Source organism: Neophocaena asiaeorientalis, unplaced genomic scaffold (genome assembly GCF_003031525.2).
Source record: "Neophocaena asiaeorientalis asiaeorientalis breed wild unplaced genomic scaffold, Neophocaena_asiaeorientalis_V1.1 scaffold118, whole genome shotgun sequence".
Lineage (NCBI taxonomy): Eukaryota > Metazoa > Chordata > Mammalia > Artiodactyla > Phocoenidae > Neophocaena > Neophocaena asiaeorientalis.
The window spans coordinates 13,198,620-13,213,505 of record NW_020175528.1 but is presented as its reverse complement, the minus strand read 5'-3'; the positions used below and the strand labels follow the sequence as shown (position 1 = coordinate 13,213,505).

The 14,886-nt window shown below is 41.8% G+C and overlaps 1 protein-coding gene across 1 annotated transcript in view; it reads right to left on the bottom strand.

The window, feature by feature from the left end:
- ARHGEF26 (Rho guanine nucleotide exchange factor 26) overlaps positions 1–14,886 on the bottom strand; it is a 148,176-nt gene that overhangs the window by 128,531 nt on the left and 4,759 nt on the right. The window contains exon 3 of the mRNA XM_024769139.1: positions 13,282–13,427. Coding sequence (XP_024624907.1) covers positions 13,282–13,427 — 146 coding nt within the window. The remainder of the gene's footprint in view (positions 1–13,281; positions 13,428–14,886) is intronic.

Sequence of the window (14,886 nt, the reverse complement as noted above, 5' to 3'; positions counted from 1 at the left end):
ATTACTACAAGCAACTATATGTCCATTTTAGGACAACCTGGAAGAAATGGACAAATTTGTAGAAAAGCACAACCTTCCCAGACTGAACCAGGAAGAAACAGAAAATATAAACAGACGAATCACAAGCACTGAAATTGAAACTGTGATTAAAAATCTTCCAACAGGCAAAAGCCCAGGACCAGATGGCTTCACAGGTGAATTCTAACAAACATTTAGAGAAGAGCTAACACCTATCCTTCTCAAACTCTTCCAAAATATAGCAGAGGGAGGAACACTCCCAAACTCATTCTACGAGGCCACCATCACCCTGATACCAAAACCAGACAATGAGGTCAAAGAAAGAAAACTCAGGCCAATATCACTGAGGAACATAGATGCAAAAATCCTCAACAAAATACTAGCAGACAGAATCCAACAGCACATTGAAAGGATCATACACCATGACCAAGTGGGGTTTATTCCAGGAATGCAAGCATTCTTCAGTATATGCAGATCAATCAATGTGATACACCATATTAACAAAATGAAGGATAAAAACCACATGATAATCTCAATAGATGCAGAAAAAATTCAACACCCATTTATGATAAAAACTCTCCGGAAAGTAGGCGTAGAGGGAACTTACTTCAACACAGTAAAGGCCATATATGACAAACCCACAGCCAACATCATTCTCAATGGTGAAAAACAGAAACCATTTCCTCTAAAATCAGAAATAAGACAAGGATGGTCCACTCTCACCACTATTATTAAACATAGTTTTGGAAGTTTTAGCCGCAACAATGAGAAGAAAAAAAATAAATAAAAGGAATCCAAATCGGAAAAGAAGTAAAGCTGTCACTGTTTGCAGATGACATGATACTACACATAGAGAATCCTAAAGATGTTACCAGAAAACTACTAGAGCTAATCAGTTAATTTGGTAAAGTAGCAGGATACAAAATTAATGCACAGAAATCTCTTGCATTCCGATACACTAATGATGAAAAATCTAAAAGAGAAATTAAGGAAACACTCTCATTTACCACTGCAACAAAAAGAATAAAATACCTAGGAATAAACCTACCTAAGGAGACAAAAGATCTGTATGCAGAAAACTATAAGACACTGATGAAAGAAATTAAAGATGACACCAACAGATGGAGAGATATACCATGTTCTTGGATTAGAAAAAGCAACATTGTGAAAATGACTCTACTACCCAAAGCAATCTACAGATTCAATGCAATCCTTATCAAACTACCAATGGCATTTTTCACAGAAGTAGAACAAAAAATTGCACAATTTGTATGGAAACACAAAAGACCCCAAATAGCCAAACCAATCTTGAGAAAGAAAAACGGAACTAGAGGAATCAGGCTCCCTGACTTCAAACTATACTGCAAAGCTACAGTAATCAAGACAATATGGTATCAGCACAAAAAGAGAAATATAGATCACTGGAACAGGATAGAAAGTGCAAAGATAAACCCACGCACATATGGTCACCTTATCTTTGATAAAGGAGGCAAGAATATACAATGAAGAAAAGAGAGCCTCTTCAATAAGTGGTGCTGGGAAAACTGGACAGCTACATGTAAAAGAATGAAATTAGAACACTCCCTAACACTATACACAAAAATAAACTCCAAATGTATTAGAGACCTAAATGGAAGGCCAAACACTATAAAACTCTTAGAGGAAAACACAGGAGGAACCCTCTCTGACATAAATCACAGCAAGATCCTTTTTGACCCACCTCCTGGAGAAATGACAATTACAACAAAAATAAACAAAGGGGACCTAGTGAAACTTAAAAGCATTTGCACAGCAAAGGAAACCATAAACAAGACGAAAAGACAACCCTCAGAATGGGAGAAAATATTTGCAAACAAAGCAACTGACAAAGGATTAGTCTCCAAAGTATACAAGCAGCTCATGCAGCTCAATATCACAAAAATAAACAACCCAATCCAAAAATGCACAGAAGACCTAAATAGACATTTCTCCAAAGAAGACATACAGATCACCAACAAACACATGAAACAATGTTCAACATCACTAATCATGAGAGAAATGCAAATCAAAACTACAATGAGATATCACCTCACACCGGTCAGAATGGCCATCATCAAAAAATCTACAAACAATAAATGCTGGAGAGGGTGTGGAGAAAAGGGATCCCTCTTGCACTTTGGTGGGAATGTAAATTGGTACAGCCACTATGGAGAACAGTATGGAGGTTCCTTAAAAAACTACAAATAGAACTACCATATGACCCAGCAATCCCACTACTGGGCATATACCCTGAGAACACCATAATTCAAAAAAGAGTCATGTACCACAATGTTCACTGCAGCTCTATTTACAATAGCCAGGACATGGAAGCAATCTAAGTGTCCATCGACAGATGAACGGATAAAGAAGATGTGGCACATATATACAGTGGAATATTACTCAGCAATAAAAAGATATGAAATTAAGTTATCGGTAGTGACGTGGATGGACCCAGAGTCTGTCATACAGAGTGGAGTAAGTCAGAAAGAGAAAAGCAAATACTGTATGCTAACACATATATATGAAATCAAAAAAAAGATTGTGATGAACCTAGGGGCAGGACAGGAATAAAGATGCAGACGTGGAGAATGGACTTGAGGACACGGGGAGGGGCAAGGGTAAGCTGGGACGAAGTAAGAGAGTGGCATGGACTTATATATACTACCAAATGTAAAATAGATAGCTAGTGGGAAGCAGCTGCATAGCAAAGGGAGATCAGCTCGGTGCTTTGGGACCACCTAGAGGAGTGGGATAGGGAGGGTGGGAGGGAGACACAAGAGGGAGGGGATATGGGGATATATGTATATGTACAGCTGATTCACTTTGTTATACATCAGAAACTAACACACCACTGAAAAGCAATTATACTCCAATAAAGATGTTTAAAAAAGAAAGAAATTGACCTGGGTAGCTATACATGGAAGCTGAAAGGATAACATGAGGCGGGGCTGGACCATACTAGGTAACCTCAAGTCTAATTTACAAGAACTCAGAAACTCTGAGTATGCAGGAGCTCTCAGGACAGAAGACAGACCTGGCAGAAAGGGCAAATGAGCCAATTCATGAGAAGAAATAGCCAACAGGCCACTTCTGAGACGCAGTCACATTCCTGGCCAAGTACCAGATAGAAATGTGGTTCCGGCTCTTCCAGAGCCCTGGCTACACATCCGGTATTTAGCGAAACTCTAGAGGCTCTGTTCCAGGTAACCTCAAGACCCTAAAGAAAACAGTAGGAGAGTAACCCTATTTGTCACTTCGGAGTCTCAGCTGCCTCCATATATAGTAGAGAAATAGTACCCGCTCTCACGGTATTGTCACAAGCTCGACATAAGCTGAGTGAAATGACCTAGTATAATCCCTGGTGCACAGTCTCCTCGGCAAACACTGTGTTAATAATTTAACTGCATGTAAATAAATTAATATTATGATGATCCAATGACAGGTCCCATAGCTACAGTTATCTGCACTGCCTGCTCACACTGAGAACTTAACCCCAGCTGAATATGAGTTGAGCAGACAACAGCCATACTCCTTTGCACATAACCGCCAGAAGCAGGGTTTCCTGCCGCCCCAAATATGAACTACTCCATTTTTATGTTATTGCAGTTGGATGGATAGCAGAGTTTATCTCCTACACTAAAGGGGAAAATACTCTGCAATTTCCTTTTACTGGCAAAAATACTTCCTTCTGCAGAAGCTGTCCATTGGCTATGGTCCTCATCCCCCCAGATAACAGATATACAGATAATAAATGCCATAATGATTGTAAGACGTAAGAGTACGGATTAATCATGTAGAACATCAACAGGCTATAAGTACTCTGGATAAATCAACCAAAATTGAGAAAAAAGTTTTTAAGCACTAGTTCCACATTTAAAGATTCAATGGTAATTTTGATGGTGACAGTTTCTGTAATCAATCATCATGGAGACAAACCACTCTGTGGATATGGCTCTGATGAATAGCCCCATCACTGGACCAAAACAAGAGACACCACAAGGGGACATCTTAAGGTCAAGAGGGCAGATACAAGAATCTAATGGATGATTTTCCCAAGTGCAAGCTCAGTATTATAGAGCCTTTCCCCACAGTTATTCAGAACTCCTCAAAGTAACCGAGCCTTCTTTCCTTTTACCTAATTACACTATATTCCTACAGACTCCTATTGTTCTTGAATGCATCCGTCTACCTCCCCAAAAGAAATACCAAGTGGAGGATGAGGGAGGCTGTAATTTAATTTGACTTCATAGTATGCAAATACCTACCATAGGTAGTTCTAAACTATGAAGATACCAAGTTTCCTAGTGTATCAAAGACATTTATTAAATCCAGGAGGTAGCCAAAGTGTCAAGAATTTGTCCTTTAAAATAAAAATTAAAAACAGCCTCCAAATAGCCCTAAATAGGAAACTTCCTCGCTGTTTTCCCTGCTGAGTTTTTTGGCTGTTATTTTCACTTATGGGATTAGGTTTTTGCCTTTACTCATTCATTTATACATTCACTCATAAATTCACCACATATTTACTGCAAGCCTACTGTAAGTCAGGCAATGATGCACTAGGAATAGGGTAGGAAACATAACAGACAAAAATCTCTGCTTTCATGCAGATTTTATTCCAGTGGGAGTAGATGGACCATTAACAAGAAAAGTAAATCACATAGTATGTTAGAGGGGTAAGTGTCAGGAAGACACTGGAAGAAGAGCTATTTATTGGAAGCTGAGGAGACAGCAAGTGCAAAGGCCTCGAGGCAGAGTGCACCTTGTATTGGAGGAACACCAGTGTAACTGAGCAGCAAGCATGGGATGAGTCCAGAGAGTAACCAGGGGCCAGAATACACAGCCACCCTGGCCCCTGTAAGGCTTGGCCTTTATTTTGAGTAGAGGTAAGAAATAACTTGAAGGTTCAGAACAAAGGGACAATATCTCAGTACATTTTAACAGGATCACAATTCAACAATATAACTATATAGCTGCTATACGGAGAAGAGACCAAAACGGACCCACGTAGATGCAGGGAGTTGAGCTGGGAAGCAATGGGGACAATCCACCTCCACAGTGACAGGGTGGCAGCAGAGAAGTAGCTCTATTCTGAAGTTACAGGCAAAAGACTTTGCATCAAGTCGGAAGTAAGTTATGGGAGAAAGAGAAGAGTGAGCAAAGGCTCTAAGGGTTCTGACCTTCACAAGTAGAAAATGGAGTCATTATTTGCTGAGAAAAAGAAGAGATTATGAGAGAAGCTGATTTGGGTGGGAGAGAAGGGAGTGATCAGAAGTCAACTTTTGGAAAGGTTAACTTTGAGATGCTGGTTAGATACCAGAAACAAAGCTGGATATCCTTGTCTGACGCTCAAGGAAAGGTCCAGTCTAGAGACAGAAACTTGAAAGTCATCAGAGTAGATCATGTATTTAAAGCCACAAGACTGCATGAGATCACCCAGGGAGTGCAGATAAAAGAGGAACCCCAAGGATGGAGCCTCTGGACCCCCCAACAGGTAGAGGCTGGAAGAAAAGAGATCAAGAAGCTGCAGGTGCACTGACTTTTTCTCAAATCCTCTGACCCTCCATCACCCCGAAGGGTCCACATAGCGTTCGTGATGTTTTCTCTGCTTGGGACTCCTCCAGCCTGCACCCTCCCCTCTAACAACGTCTCTGACCTGACACTTATCTGGTAGCTGATCAGATGGCAGCTCTTGTCATCTCCTTTGCCACCTTCCCTTGACTGACAGCATCTTGCCCAGACAGGTGCCCTTCCCACAGGATCTCAGAGCAGCACAAGTACATCCTTCACAGCATTAACACAGCAATTCTACATGTACATGTGGGATAATTTAGTGTCTGTCTTGCCATTCAGGGTGTCAGTAAGGACATGAAAGCAAAGTGGAGTCTGTTTGTGCTCTATCTCCACTGCCTACAACAGGGGCCTCCATAAAGACTACGTGAATGAAGGAATCATTCATCAATCTCTCTCATCAGTTTTCTGCTCAATGAAATAAGACCCTCTTTGTCTGGGACCCAGGTCTAGGTTTCCAGTTGAAACACCTCCTTTTGTACTTACACCAACCAATATGAAACACCCCTGGCCTCATGTCCTCCCACTTTCTTGGAGCACTTGTCTCTTCTGCTCCGTACCTGCCCTCAGGGCCTAAGGCACACACACCCACATTTTCACAACCCGTTGTTCTCTCCATAGAATCAACAACATAAATATTGGCACATCTACCACTCAATTGCCCTTTGCTTACTAAGCTCCAACCAGAGTAGTTCCTTTCTCAATCTCTATATATTTTTCAGAAGGGGTTACAGTTCCACCATCGCTATAATTCAGAAAAAGAAAAACTTCTAAAGGTGACATGAACAACACGGAAATGTACTCAATACACAGGGAGCTACAGTGAGGTATCCCCAGTATTTGGAGATAAAGTCAAAAGAAAAAAATACTCCCAAACTGAAACTGAAAAAAACAAAAAGTATAAACTAGTTTCACACATCTACTTGTGTGTGCATTTTTCTAAAGAGAAGGTCTATGGCTCACAACTTCTATCAGATTCTCAAAACAGGTATAGCTCCCCAGAAAAGAAAGATGGCGAAATGCATATCTATCCTATAGCCTAACCCAGAGACTAGAAAGAACACTGAATATCATCGTGTAGAGACGTGAAATGATTTATAAGACACACTGTTCAGGAAAAAAACAAGTTGTAATAGCTGCACAGTATATCATTTATATAAAGGCACATAATCTTTATTTTTTCCTTACATGTATATACGTGGATTTCAAGAAGAGCGTTACCAAATTGAGAACAGCATTGGCTAGACAGAAGGCGAAAGAGACTGGGATTGCAGACATGATCAAAAGAGACTTTGGTCTCATCTGAAATGTTTAATTTTTTTCATGGAACATGCGCTATGTATTGCTTATATAGTCAAAATCAATTTTTTAAAATGTTGAGGGAACACCACAATCTAATTGTACTGAAATGACAAGAGTGTAACAGAGCCCGCTCCCTGCCCCAGGCTAAGCAGATCCCAGCTCCAGCCCTCTTAGCTGGACCAGGATCTCTGCTGGGGTTCCCAGGTCCAGGCACATGGACCTCCAGTTCTGTTTATAAAGATACAAACACTCCAGGAGACCTACTCTCCAACGTAACAGTGTGCGCGAGTACACGTCTAAAGCCCTGACTAACTGTCTACATTGTAAGGACCAAAAGTAAGCCAGATGTGAAAAATGGGAATGTTTTTTCTATTTTTTTAAACATGAAAGATATGATAAAAGGTATTAATCACCATTTAAGGTAAAAAAATAATTTTATGAGCCTGCTATGTTGCAAAAATGCAAATGGAAAATTCTATGACTGAAGAGATTATTTTAAGCAAAATTAATTCAGACAAGTGTGAAAATGTACGAGAAAAGGATGAAATTGTTGATGACCTCTATATGCATTAAGCATTTCTGCAAACAGGAGGATATTCAGATTTATTACATGTGTTGAGCTCTGATTTTCAGTAGAAAACAGTGTCTTTCACAATAAACATGGTGTAGATTCTAAAAGAATAAGTCCCACCAAATGGAACTGCTAAAGCCTCCAAAGCGTGTTATATTTTCCACTGAATGAAATTACACTGGTAATCAAATGGCCATTTTTCAAATCGCCCTTTCTCATTTAGCAGTTCCAGGTCAACCAGAGCAAACTATGTGTGTCTTAGGGGCTGATTCCAGAACTCAAGAGACCAAAGTCCTAATTCTAGCTATGAACCTAGTTAGCCACACTAAGGACAGCTGAAGACGTACTTTAAAGAAAACATAAAAAACCAGTTCCAGAATAGAGTTTAAAATTTTTGAGCAAACTGAAGAAACATTCAAAATGATTTCAGATTACTGATAAAGCCACGTGTCAGCAAGTATAAAGGAAGAGTCCAGTAAGAAGATGACTGTAGCAGGTGTATGTCAGATGACTGCGTTCGGTATTGAATCCAAGTAGAAAGTTGGCCTGTGTGCTTGTTTTTACTCTGGAGCCCGAGCACCCTTGTCAAACGTACCTGGGGTGTCAAGGCGGTGGAAATTACACAAACACACCCCATGGCAAACAAATGGGGTCAGGCCATGGCTGGCAAGTGTGGCTTTGGGGCTGTCACGGAACTTAACAAAACAAACACGGGTTTCGCAACTGTCATTTTTTAGTCCAATGCATAGTACGTGATGGGGGTAGGGGTCATGTTATGACAAAAAGCAAAAAGACTTCAAGATTGATTTTTTATTTTCAGTAATATTGTAAATCCTTCTGGGAGCCCATTAAAGGATGAAACTGATTAGAAACCTGAAGCTCACTTTGCATGGAGGACTCAGCTGCTACCCACCTAGCACTAACTGTAGCAGGTACTCCGTGTTCTATCCCACACTAATAATACAATCAATACTTTTCTTCAAACCCACAAGCTTTGCCCAGAGATCCAAGAACTGCTGTCTCAGTCCTCACGATGTCATTTTAGGTGAGTCGCTGGGCCATTCACCTGTGTATGGCAGGTTCCTTTATCTCTGGGCACAGATCTCTGGAGGACAAAAATGACTTTTCAAACTGAAACCTCAAATTTCTTCCACTTATGACCAACTAAAACCTGGTAACCACGATCATTTATTTCTCATATATTAGTGTTCCCCAAGGCCTGAAGGCCAGCATAAAGTTATGTTCCCTGGAATGAAGAAATCCTCTATTTCTGATGAAGAGTAGATCAATATCCTCTGACAAGCAAGTGAAGGAAGCGCAAGCCTGGCACCATCTCATGACAGCATGGAGCTCAGGTTGTGTTCCTGACAATGGGGAACACCCCACTTCCACATGGAGACCCTGTCAGCAAAGCCACACTGCTACCCACGTTCACCACTAAGTCACTACAATCCAACTAGGGAAGCCTAGACTTTCTCTATTCTACGAGGGCCCAACTAAACGCCTCTCTTACTCATTTCTAACTCTCCCTCATTCCTAGGTGACCACAGTGCAACAGTTAAACCTGTCCCAACACCATACACGGAGAACCACCTTTCGTGGTTGTCCAATGAAACCAAAGGAGACACATCATAAACAAACACACAAAGACAAATTACATACAGACTGAAGGCTTCAGGACCTTACACAACAACCAGAAATGACTGCAAACTGCGGCTCTTCTAAAGAGTCTCCTGCATACTGGATGCTTCTTACAGTCAACTGATAAAAGTTTCATCACCTCAGGAGGCAGTCATGTGTTGGCAACAAAGATAAGAGATTTTTGGGCTTCCCTGGTGGCACAGTGGTTGAGTGTCTGCCTGCCGATGCAGGGGACACGGGTTCGTGCCCCGGCCCGGGAAGGTCCCACATGCCGTGGAGCGGCTGCACCCATGAGCCATGGCTGCTGAGCCTGTGCGTCCGGAGCCTCCGCAATGGGAGAGGCCACAACAGTGAGAGGCCACAACAGTGAGAGGCCCGCATACAGAAAAAAAAAAAAAAAAAGGTAAGAGATTTTTACAAAATAAAACAATCAACAGCAGCTACTGCACAGGTGTGCTCACACGCACCCTTCCCAAGTAGAAAGTCAAGATACATGCCAAATTGAGACCTAACCCCTTTGCCAGAAAACCCTTTGTCCTCTTCCCTTTCTGGGATCAAGGCCTTACTCGAGGAAGAGTTTTGTGTTAAAGACAGGATGGGGACTACCCTACTTATTTGGTATTATTAAAAGCTAAGCATGGGGGCTTCCCTGGTGGCGCAGTGGTTGGGAATCCGCCTGCCAATGCAGGGTACACGGTTTCGAGCCCTGGTCTGGGAAGATCCCACATGCCGTGGAGCAACTAAGCCCGTGAGCCACAACTACGGAGCCTGCGCTCCGCAATGGGAGAGGCCGCGACAGTGAGAGGCCCCCGCACCGCGATGAAGAGCGGCCCCCGCTCGCCGCAACTGGAGAAAGCCCTCGCACAGAAACGAAGACCCAACACAGCTAAAAATAAATAAATAAATAAATAAATTTACTTATTTAAAAAAAAAAAAAAGTTAAGCATGGAAAGATGATGGAAAGTCGAAGTGTTCCAAAACCTGCCCTAAACACTGTAGCCCCTTTACAAGGAGAGATCAGGGCACAAGGTCAGACAGAGAAACGGAGGTGTCTACCCCTTACGGAAAACATCCTGACATTTTTCATAATTCATGAAGCCTCTTCTCTTTAGGGTCCTAACTGCAACCTGGATATTTACTAATTGCTAGGCTTCTAGGAAAGTAATCGCTGCTTTCTGTTGTTTTCCCTAAAAGCCAGAGCTGCTTACAACTTTTTAGTGGGTAGAAAACCCACGTGGGAAGGACAGAAGAGAACTTCAGGACAGTGATGACCCCTAGGGAGGAAGGAAAGAGAAAAGGACTGGAGAGGAGGACAGTTAACTGAATCTGTCTCAAAAAATAAAAGCCTGAAATAAATATGTTAAAATGTTAACATCTGTTCAAGCTGGTACCTGGATGGCAGGTACCTGGAAATCTGTTACACAAATTTAATTTTTCTACATGCTTGAAGTACTTTATAATAAAAAAAAAATTAAGATGTTTTAAAAGTGAAACGGAGGGCTTCCCTGGTGGCACAGTGGTTGAGAGTCCGCTTGCTGATGTAGTACCAAAAAAAAAAAAAAAAAAAAGTGAAACAGAGACACAAAAGGCACAAAGAAAATGCAGGCTGGTGCCCAAGTGATGCAAAGTGGCAAAGTCCAATCATGCTGCTTTGATTAAGTGTAATTGCCACCAACACAATAAATACACACAAGCCTCCTGATAACACTCAAATCCAAGATAACACACGCTGCAGTTAGAACCCATTTTATAGCTTTACATTTTATTACCAAATAGTCTTCTGATATCAATCTTGTTAACAAAAGGCGCATCAGCACATTGATCCTTTGCCAAATAAAACACATGCCCATATTTCAAGTTGTACTGAAGGATATGTAGTATTATTTCAGTGTGCATTTGTTAACCTAAATGAAAGCCAAACTCCAGGAGGCATAAATATGGCAGCCTGGTTTTTGGTACTAAAGCTAAGCTGGAGCAGAGTGTAAGTGACACAGAAGTACACATTTTTGTTTAGCATTCAGAGAACAACAGAAGGATTTAGGCCTGTGCTAACAAACGCAGCTGCTGTCCCAGAGAAAGAACTCAAAAAATCCAGTTTTCTTCTTGAGGATCTGCTACCAAATGGTCCATACCAACAATGGAATGACAGCCATTTAGAGCCATCTTGGCCTGTGTGGGCCTTGTCACCAGTTTTTCCAAGTATCTGCATTGGTATATAATACCACAAGGTCATCAGATTACGGAATAAGGCTACCAACATGCCGGTTCTGTGGACAGATGATACCACCTCACCACTGCAAAATTCACAGAAGCATCACGGAAGTTGCAAACTGTTAGCACAGGAGCCAAGTCTGGCCCATAGATATTGTTGGGCTCATACAACACTTTTTTTTTTTTTGCGGTACGCAGGCCTCTTACTGTTGTGGCCTCTCCCGTTGCAGAGCACAGGCTGCTATGCGCAGGCTCAGTGGCCATGGCTCACGGGCCCAGCCGCTCTGCTGCATGTGGAATCTTCCCGGACTGGGGCACGAACCCATGTCCCCTGCATTGTCAGGCGGACTCTCAACCACTGCACCACCAGGGAAGCCCTCATACAAAAGTTTTTAAAATTTGAATTAGGATAATACTCGTAAAAATCTGGCTTTCTGTATTCTCTTTTTTAAATATCAGAAAATACTGTAACACGGGGCTGGTTTGAACTAAGTGTCCGCTGCTCAATTCATACAAGGCCTACGGACCACAGTCCCCGCCACTTCCCCTCACCTACACTCACCAGCATCACTTATAACACCACCTGCTCTGCCCCGTAGGCATTTTAATCTGTGGCATAACACTAAGGGTGTCACACCGTGAGGGGAGTGGAAATACATAACTTCTCCTTAGAACAAAATTAGGGGGTGTGAGAGAGACAGGAAGAAAGGGCTTGGTTTCTAGAATTCTGAATTCCAATACAGGGCAGAAGAGGGGAGGAAGAGCCTGAGCCAGAAGTCATCCCCGTTATCAACATGCACCCATTTCCATGGTCAAATTTATGAGCGCCAACATATACAACTTCTTCACTTATGCTGACGGGTTCCCTAAATACATAAGATTCCTGACTCTGAACAATGCTCATTTCGGCTTAAGAGGGAATCACTTCTGCTCCCATATTGCCAAAGGACTCACAGAGGTGCACTGGCCTGTTTTTCATGCAACGCTCCCACCACCCGAGCCAGCCACGGGAATTCCTTCCTACTTGGTAATGCATCAGATGCCCACAAATGCTGTACCCAAAGTCACGTCAAGTAAACTAAGCATCACACTGTGACATTGTTAAGCCAGGAGGAAAAGAAATTACAGCTAAAAACAAAAGATGTTTGATGCAGAGAGGAGAAATTACTCATCAACACAAAAGTGTCAGATACTCGCAAACAAAAGATGCACACGGGGAGATAGAACAGAATGCCATTCATTAATCATTTTCAAGAAAATATAAATGTGTCCCTATCAAATGAAATTTCCAAGGAAGAAGTATAATAAGTTCCCTGTTGTGCGTAGGTACATATACATATATACATATATCATACATATACATATGTATATATAGCCATAATTACGATAAAGCTCAGGATATATTAAGCTACCACTACATACACACTCTATAAAGAAAACAAGAAAAGATACTGAGTAAGGGGGCTTCCCTGGTGGCGCAGGGGTTGAGAGTCTGCCTGCCGATGCAGGGGACACAGCTTTGTGCCCCGGTCCGAGAAGATCCCACATGCCGCGGAGCGGCTGGGCCCGTGAGCCATGGCCGCTGAGCCTGCACGTCTGGAGCCTGTGCTCCGCAACGGGAGAGGCTACAGCGGTAAGAGGCCCGTGTACCGCAAAAAAAAAAAAAAAAAAAAAAAAAAGATACTGAGTAGGAAGAGTTTCCAGAGTCCATGGTACATCAGTCTTTTATTTTATAAAAACCTGATAAATTTTTCTGATCAGAACTGTCAAAGTTCATGTTCTCACTAGTGCCTGCAGAGTTTCAAGAAATATTTCACAATCTAAAAAGAAGAGTCTTTCTCCTTAGGGTTACAGGATCACTGGTAGAAAAAATTAAAACCACAACTAGGCATAATGTCCACAACTTGGTCTTCTCACTCCCACAGATACAAAAAGAGAAGGTACACACTCACCGCAGAGAGTTGGCTCCATGTAGGCCTCAGTGGCTTATGGTGAATCACAATTTTTTCGTCTGATTTCTGTTCTTTAGGCTCTGACTCTTCATCAGAGTCAATGTCAAGGGCCTTTTCTTTGTAGTTCTGATACAGAACAGCGTTTTCTGCAAGAAAACCAAATCTTACATGTCACTAATTGCCCCCCCATCTTGATGCTACTTGTTCTAAACAAACATCTGTATTTATACGTATACGATGTTTGGTCTCCAGTTAAACAAGAGACAAATGGATTTTGTCACTGAAGAGTCATTACCAAAAAGTGATTTTCTCACTCACACAGCTCTACCCCCAATTCATCTGCAGGGGAAGGGGAAGGGCCCATACATGAAATGCCAACTGAAGCAGAGTTTCCATGTCTCTGTCCACTACCCATGAAGGTCATGTCCCGTTACATCACTGTTTTTTAGGTTAAATTGAATTTACACCCTTTTGTCTATCTATTTAACAAATATTTACTGTACATCCACAATGTGCCAAGGGCTGAGAGTAAATAGAAAATGAAAGCCATTTCCCATGCCCTCGTGAGCTAAAAATTTAATGAGAAAAATAGTCGAAGTCATTCATTCATGTATTTATTCAACTGATAGTTAGAAAATGCTTACTAAAAAAAAAAAAAAATGCCTACTAGACACTAGCGACCGCTAGGCACTGGGGCTACAGCAACAAACAACAGAAAAAGATTAAAATCTCATTCTTTGTGGAGCTGACATCAGAGTGAGGAGAGAATGACAATAAATAAACAAGTAACTTTTATAATATATCAGATGCTGATAAGCACCATGGAGAAAAATAAAACAGGGAAAGAAGGAGCATGTTACAAGGGGTGATACATAGATTTTAAACAGGGTGGTTTAGGAAGCCCTCACAGAGGTGACATTTAAGCAAAGATCTAAAAGAAGTGAGAAAGTAAGCCACCTGTACAGCTGGGGAAAGAACATCCCATCAGAGAGAACAGCAAGTACAAAGGCCCAGGGGCAGGAGTCTGTTTGGTGCATCTATATGTACAAGGATCAGCAAGGAGGCCTGTGTGGCTGGAATAGGGTAAGGGAGGGGAGAAAGTATAGGAGTTGGGGGTTGGGATGAATAGAGGGCAGACTAGCCTCAATGTCATTGAAAGGGCTTTGGTTTTTTACTCCAAGTGAGAAGGCAAGTCGTTTTAGAGTTGAGGACACAATGATCTTGCACAAATACATACCTACAAACCCAAAGACTTACATACAGGGGCTCTGAGAACAGACTGTCAGCAGGATATGATCTAGTCTGGGGGTCATTGAGGTGTTAATGAGGAATATCTTAAGATCTGAAAGCTGAGAAACTACAGAGCTACAGAAAAAAAGCACATGTAAAAGCCCTGAGGCAAGAGGACACATGTTACCTTAGAAGAACAAAGGAAGGTCATTCACTGGAGTGTGGGTGTCTAGCGCACAAAGGGTGTAAGGTGAGTTTAAGGGGAAGAGCCAGACAGTCCAAAGAAGCAGAGTTTTGCAGGCAATGTTAAAGAACTGTATTTTACCCTGAGTCCAAAAGGACTGAGTTTCTTTCATACTGTAAGGGTTGTATTTT